The sequence below is a fragment of the Mycetomoellerius zeteki genome, unplaced genomic scaffold (genome assembly GCF_001594055.1).
Source record: "Mycetomoellerius zeteki isolate Tzet28-1 unplaced genomic scaffold, Tzet1.0 scaffold345, whole genome shotgun sequence".
In the NCBI taxonomy this organism is placed as follows: Eukaryota; Metazoa; Arthropoda; class Insecta; order Hymenoptera; family Formicidae; genus Mycetomoellerius; species Mycetomoellerius zeteki.
In genome coordinates, this window is record NW_017257333.1 from 44522 (window position 1) to 52626 (window position 8105).

The 8105-nt window shown below is 32.3% G+C and overlaps 2 protein-coding genes across 2 annotated transcripts in view; one reads left to right on the forward strand and one right to left on the reverse strand.

Moving 5' to 3' along the window:
- The window catches only part of htk (AT-rich interaction domain hat-trick), a 10452-nt gene extending 7852 nt beyond the window's left edge, over nt 1–2600 (forward strand). The window contains 3 exon segments of the mRNA XM_018452434.1: nt 1–559; nt 696–836; nt 1048–2600. The exon segment at nt 1–559 is cut by the window's left edge and continues 616 nt beyond it. Of these exon segments, the coding sequence (XP_018307936.1) occupies nt 1–559; nt 696–836; nt 1048–1091 (744 nt within the window). The 3' untranslated portion in view covers nt 1092–2600.
- A 2825-nt stretch (nt 2601–5425) lies between these two features.
- Nucleotides 5426–6727, reverse strand: LOC108725397 (uncharacterized). The gene is made up of 2 exons (XM_018452402.1): nt 6325–6727; nt 5426–5932 (listed from the first exon to the last, which is right to left on the reverse strand). Exons 1-2 carry the CDS (start codon nt 6466–6468, stop codon nt 5738–5740), a joined length of 339 nt encoding a protein of 112 aa, XP_018307904.1. The 5' UTR covers nt 6469–6727; the 3' UTR covers nt 5426–5737.
- Nucleotides 6728–8105: the final 1378 nt, after the last annotated feature.

Here is an 8105-nt window from a genome sequence, read left to right on the forward strand (position 1 = left end):
CCTAAGCCGCCCGCCAAACGTGGAGTCGATGACATGCAGTCACCTAAAAAACGCAAGAGAAACAGAAAACATTCAGAATGCGGCAGTGGTGGAAGCAGCAGTGTCAGCGTTGGTGTCGGTGTCGGTGTCGGCGTCGGCGTCGATGTTGGCGTCGGTGTTGGCGTTGATATTGGTGTAGGCGTTGGCGCCAACACTGGTGGCAACGGTAGCAGCAGCAGCAGTAGTAGCAGCAGTAGCAGTAGCAGTGGTGGCGTTGGTGGCAATGGTGGTAGCGGTGGCAGTGGCAATGACAGTGGCAATGGCAGTGGTAGTGGCAGTGGTGGTAACAGTGGCGGCGGCGGCGGCGGGATCATTCCGAAGAAACCTGGCAGACAGAATGGTAGGCATGGTAGATACGGAGCTGGAAGCGACAGCGATGACACTAGTGAGGGATCCAATCTCTGTAGCGTCAACAACACGCCGACGAATCACACGAGCACCATCACCAACGTTCCTGATCTCAGTACTTATTCGTCAAGATCACCGAGACCAACAAAGTACAATTTTTATGTCGAGTTGGGTACGTTAAATAACGTATACTTTTTTGTTTGCATAATCTTATCATGTTAAATATAGTGGGGATCTTTGCTCGTTTGATTGCTTTTAATCCTAAGCAAGAATATTTTCTAAAACTAATCTATATTGTATTTTCACAGATCCTGAATTGGACGGTAGTCAAAGAATAGCTGTACTACAGCAGAAATTATCCGACTTACGTAAGACATATAATGCCGTAAAGGTTGAACTCGCTACTATAGAAAGACGTCGGAAGAAATTAAGAAGACGAGAACGAGAAGGTAAAAATCTAATGATATTCTTTCATACTTTCCCTTCAAGCCATGTTAATAACTCCACATGATTACAATTTTATTTCTATAACATAATATATCATGTATCAATAATATCATTTGCTAACAAACGTAGATCACATATAATCGAAAAAAAAATTCATTCTCATTTACATCTGTCTCGTTGACGTAGAACTAATGTAAAAATATTCTGTTACAGCAATGAAAGCAGCTAAAGCAGAAATGCAGCAGGCTTGTTCGTGATAGACAACGCTGAAAGATTATTTTTTCGAGTACTAAATGAGACTATTGTAAGCATTATTCAATTGGCACGGGCATCATGCAATCACGCCAGACAATTCATGACAGTTTTTATCTGTGTAATATTGCTTAGGTACATTAACATTTGTCCATAATCTTTATTTAAATGAACTGTAGATATAGTCTTAAGATAGGGTGCAAGGATGCGTTGTTCCATAGAATAGAACAATTCATTCATATACAATGTAGTTGTGTTATTGTACATTATATATTTCGTTAATCTCTCTTTAAGAGCGTTCGCTATCTCTAGTTTAATGGCATTTTCCAGCAAGGAACGAGACAGCACGATGTAACTAACAGTGTACATTATGTATAACACAATGAATCACCCTGTTATTTATCAATCTAATCTCTTGTTGGAAAACGCGTTAAATGCTCAAAATCTTTATCTTCTCATTTTGTCATTTCACACGTTTGAATGCAAAGTACAAATTATGAAAACTGATGCTCTTTATTTTATTACTTCTCTTCCTCCCTTTTTTTCTTATAAAAAAAAAGGCTGAAAGAGCGCTATCAATACGTTACTGTAAAGACATCTTGGGGGAACAAGTAATTATATAAGCTGGCTGTCACTTTCGTTTCTCGAGTACGATTATATCTGTTGCAGTTGAGCTGTTTTCACAGAATGTTGAGGAAAAGATAAAAGATATACAAGAAGGATTTGTAGAATTAGTCAAATGCTGCGTCTTCGATATTGTAGTAAAAAAATGTAAATACTAAAGACTAGCAAAATTTCGTAAAGCATTGTATTGTGGATATGAACACAAATACATATGTTTGTACGAGTAAATGTTGGTGAGGAAGTATTTGTATATTAATATGCCTATATGAAATAAAGGCAATTTTTAGACTGCAAACTAGTAGACAAAAGAATACCATGTCTATTTGAATTTATGTATATAACTTTGTAAAAATGATATTTTATTAAAAAATACAAGAATATATGATTAGTATGATCGATTTGACTGCGATGCATTTGATGTTACAAACGCTTTGAAGCGTAGATTACTCTAATTGATCAATCGACCGCTTCGAAGCATTCATAGCTCCAAGTAAACCGCAGCTTCGACATGTCGATACACGTAAATGAATATGTATCATTCCCGCGAAAAGATATCAGGACGTAAGATATTTTCTTTTTTCTCTTACTCTTCATGATTAACTGTACAGTGATCGTGAACGCAGCTCAACGATATTTTATCTACTACTAGTTTACTGATTTCCACATTAATTTAGCTACCGTTGTACTTTGTCAATCATCATTAAATAGTTATTATATACTCATTAGTGTCACGTATTGGAAACTCGTCAGAGATGCATTTATATTTGTATTTCAACACACATGTCAAAGTATTTCAAGTATGGAGAAATTAGACAAACGCAAAAAGAGTGAAAGTTACTTGTAAGAACGCATCGCGAAAATATGAATCAAATATGATGAAGATAAATTTGTAAAATAATATATAATTAGGTTGAAAAGATAACCAAATTTTATAAATGTACTCTCTTAATACTTACATACATTGTATGTGTGTGTGCGCGTGTATGTCTATAAAATTTCTTAGATATATATATATAAATATATATTTTTTATAAAAAGAGATCAATTTGAACTCTATGGTGTGAGAACGCAATTACGTTTAAGTGTGAAAAAACGCGGGACATTAGATTTTCTTCATTATATATTGTACATAGTTTTACATTACGTGTGTATGAATATAAGTCAAACTTAATAGTTTATCGCACAGTCTGACATGACCACGCATTTTGTATAATCATTTCAGAAATGTCGCGAAATAACATATATTTGTCTTGAGAAGACTAGGGGATGCATTTTAACATTAACACATACACAAATCTTCTCAATAATTTGTTATATGAAAATGCGAATATCTTAAATAATACAGTATAATGGTGCAATGTTTACTATGATCACATTTAAGTACCTCATGTACGATATTTCATGCATTTAAATATTATTAATTAAAATTTATTCTAATATTTTAATATATATTATTAAAAGATATATAAAAATAGTTATCATTGAGGCTTTCAAACGATGAAATTTTCAAATTTAATTTTTTTTTATTTAAAAATATTAAATATATTATTGTTCATTTATAATGTAATTATGTAGTTGTTATTTACTTTGTAATTTATTTTATGGCAAGTTCTCGATTAAAGATTAATTTATAATCGAAATTTTATAAATTGATGATTAAGAGGTAAACATATCGACGTAATATAAAAAAGATAATTAATAGACACGTATTACGTATATTATTATTAATTGGATAGTTCTGGTTTATGATTAAATATTTGACCGAATCTCAACAATTCTGTACAGTTTGATAATCCAGATTATCACTTAAAGCGATAAATGCAACATATGATTGCGATTTCAAACATTACACATTAATAGTATAATACATTTTAATAAACACTAAAAGTATAACAAATGCATCCTCTCTCTCTTTCTCTTGTCTTTTGAAAATAATTATTCTCCCTGTAAATCATATACATGTGAAATAGTACATAATGATAAGCACAAGGTGAATTTGCATCGCCAAACAGTAAAATACCATTGTTTCACATAACATTTAACTGTGTCAGTGAATAAAAAATAAATCTTATCTTAACAATAAAACGTTCTCTTGTATATTAGTTCTTACTCTTGCATTTTTATTTACATAAATCCTGGATATATCAAAACGTACCGAAAGGTAAAATAAAAATAGAAATAACTTCGCAAATTATATTTAAAATCTGTTATACATATTATTTATTACATTATAGCTTGCAAACAAAGATAAACAGATTAAAATCTGTGTAAAACTTACGCAAAATTACTTGTTAATACAATATAATTATACAAATATTTATGTTATTGTACTTTGCACTTACTTGTATTAGATCTCAATAAGATATCTTTTTCGATTATAAACGCAATTAATTAACATAATGCACCATTAATGATAAACATAATACATAATATACAATATCTCTTTTATCACTTGTTCTGTGTATCAACATAACGAATAACAGAAAATTTTATTGTGAAAATCAATGACTAAAAAATATATATATATGACTTACTTCTTTATATGCAATACAAGTATAAGTTTCCATACTTAATTTTACACGCCCTAATTTTGTATAGCTAAGAAATTTCTACATTATACAATATGGTATCGCATAAAGATTGTTTCCAAGAGTATAATATATATCTTTGTACATCAGTAGAATTGATACGTTAAAGATACAACAGTATCTCCTTAAAGATAGTTAAAGAATCTTATAAAACATTTTTAAAGAAAAATTATTGTAAGATTCATAAAATAATATATATATGTATATATACGTGTTTTGTGTGTGTGTGTGTGTGTGTATGTGTGTGTGTGTGTGTAGTGACTAATTGTAAGAGATGTATTGGGTATCATGTATCCACAGTAGCAAAAAGCAAGATTATAAATAAAAAAAACAGCCGCTATATTCACTGGAACAAATATACAATATCTCGAAAATAACAGACATAAAATTTAAATTTTGTAAACGAATTTGGTTAGATTTAATGTCTCCTATATTTTATATAGGACATTTATCTACCATTTATCATGCTAACATGATCAAAATCCGACTTGATCATTTTTAATTGCACATTCGACATTATTTTCTCTCAAGAAATTTTTACATAATACAGATCACTATTTTTTACACAATGCAAATTTAAAATAATAATCTTTTTATCAAAATTTTTGATTTGTATTATTATTACTTTGTAGTTTCTTTGAAGATTCGAAGTATGTACATATTCTTATTTTTAAAGTTAAATATCTTTAATAACTAAAAAGTAAAGCAAATCATTAATGTTTTGATAATTTTTTCATGTTAATAAGAGAGACCTTATCATAGATATATCTATTGTACAAAAAACTCTTGAATATTAAAATTACACCAGTAAATACTTTGGATACTGCTAGATATCTTATACATCCCTATAATGTGAATATATATGCATATGTGTGTATGTATGTCTGCGTCTGTACACATATATGCATTTTTTCGATTATCTCAATATTATTGCGCTTGCCCAGAACATTTAAAGTATTACTTTCTTCCAAATAGTTTGCTCGTTATTAACCATAGACCAGCAAGAAAAAATGTGTCCTCATATAATTTGTTCAAATTGAAAATTAACACTGCTTATATATATATATAACATTACATAAAGAAATGTAATTCTTTGTGTAACTTTGTGTTATATTATTTTTTTTGTTCCATTTGATTATTTTCCATATTTTTGAGATATTTTGTTCCCTCAAAAAATAGTAGTGGACATTGGCATTGAATAATTTTCTTTAATACCGTTAATGAATACTTGTTCAAAACGAGTAATGTAACGTGAAAATATCATGTTTACGTAGGAAAAGGTAATGTTACATTTTACCCACTTTACTCCACCTTCTGTCCTTTCCTTTACACGTTTCACTTATAATCAGTTCAAATGAAATGAAAAATTATATGGGAATCATCCGAGCTTGGCGAATGGCGCTTTGAGCGAAAGGATATACTATGTTCCATTGCACATGTCAACAAGGAGGTGGGCTAGATGTCGGAGCTGTGTCTACGGTTGTCGCAGAAGAGGATGCTACTGCGGTCGCCTTGTTGTCAGTGTTTAATCTCCGCCTGGTGTACATGATTTGTTCCATTAACTCGTGATGCGCCTCTAATCGTTCGATGCAATGTAAACATGCAGTCTTTGGTAGTGGATCATTCATGTTTACCTATACAAATGCATACAAAACTATTTTATTATAATGTTTCCTTAAATATCAAATTATACAGGTGATAAAGTGGTTGGTGATAGAAAATGATTTGTAAAAAAAAAGACGGTATCAATAGTTCTTACAAAATCTGACATTGCCCTGTATTTGTAAAACACATCAGGAGGTAAAGTGGTCTAAGCTTTCAAAAAAAAAAAACCACAGGATACCTACATAGTTATATAGACTTGCATGGGATCTTTTTTTTTCTTTTTGTAGATACTTGCATCGCCTCCAGATAAAGATCTGTGCAAAGTGCGAGAGGTGAAGATCGATCAAGTTCCGCACCGGGCGAAATGCCTAACGCGGTCCTGGAGGATCGTGTGATACAGGATGCGGCACGTAGAAATTACCGTAATCGGCAGATAGGTGTTTATCTTCTCGGCGAGTTTCATTCTCTCGCCCTCTTCCCCGTAGATATGGATCACGAAGCGATTCATCTTACTGCAGAGCCTGCATATGAACCCCGTGATCACGGCCTTGTCCGTGCTGCCCATCTCCGCGGCGTTGCTTCGACGGCTGCTCCCGCGACGTTCGCAACGATTCTAGCTCGCCCCCCGATGCCGCTCGACTGTTGACAGCGCGACTCCTCGCAATTGTAGTTGCAGCGAGAGAGAGAGTATCAGACGTATACGCTTTTTTACCTGGAGATCACTTGGAGTTTGTTTATTGCAGACTCCGTCGAACGCTAGCGCGCTCCGAGCGATGCCTCTATCAGTGCTGTACGCACCGTTCGCCGGTCCTCTTACTCTCGTCTATTTTTCTGTCATTACATTTGGTGTTTACCAGCAAGCGACATAATGTATACGTGACCCCCAGTGATCATTTAATCTTTTGTTTAACATTTGGCAAACAACGAGGATTATATGTTACACTGTGTCTTCTTAAATTGAAAAGAATGGAAAGGGTCTTATTATTGTCTTTACACATCCTATAGTATCCTCCGCATTCCTTTGATCAAAGAGATTCCAATTAAAGAGGAAGGAACACTGAAAAATATCGAATATCTATCTCATTTATTTACTTATTTTTAAGTAATTCATATTGTTTCACACACATTTCAGTTATATAAAATAATTTTTGGATATATTCAAATGCCAAGAACAAGCGGTAAACGTATAATCCTATCTGCGAGTATCGAAAGAAAGTTTACTTTATTATATGTACAATTGTTATTATTATTAAATTTTACTATTTATTTCAATATTCTTTTCGATTTTATATTTTCTCTGACTCTAGAAAAGTTTATACTAAAAATACAAAATATATTAAAACTATAAACACTACAATTATAAATTATAAAAACTTTACATAAAAGAAAAGGACTGAAAAGAACAGACCCAGCATATTCCATATGCTGTGATTTCATAATTATATTAATTCTCTTAACTTAATTAGATAATTCATTCAGTCGGCATAATTGCTTAACATAAAAATTTCTGACTATTTAATTTATTGATCTTTTTTTTCCGAATTTATATAAAATGAAAAGAAATTAATAATATCCATCTTATTAAAATATCACGAGTATGATTGAACAAATTGATCGCCAGGCCGATTAATCGGAGTTTGTTCAAAGTTGCCTGCATGATGAAATTTGCATACGGTTCAATATTCCATAATTGCTGTATTGCGGAACGCATCTAGGAAATCGTCTAAAGGGCGCTTGCATTTCATACGTCCCTGATGACTCGCCATTAAATGTTGATTAGAATACAGTTCAAAAGAGATGCGAAGGAATCAGCTGTCACCCCTCCCCTCCCCATCTCGACCCCCTCCTTCCTTCAATTTTATCAGGATTTGTTTACATACTTTTCATTGTTACAAAAGCGCGTGATAAGCCGACACTTTTTTTTAATAAAAAATTATCACAAAGATAACAAAAACACACTTTTTTTACTCGTTAATTGTTTTGCGTGATACAATACGAATTTCTTATTGATAAATACTCTTTGATAAAAACTTATCTAATATATCCTCAGCCATGAAGCATAGAAACGATAAAAGTGTCAAACATAACATAAAAAGCGCAAACATAATATCATAAAGTAAGAAATAACTTTGTATAACGTTCAAATCGAAAAATCCTCTGGAAGGAGCATGAATTAGCTTTTCCACGGGCAAGTAGCGCGAA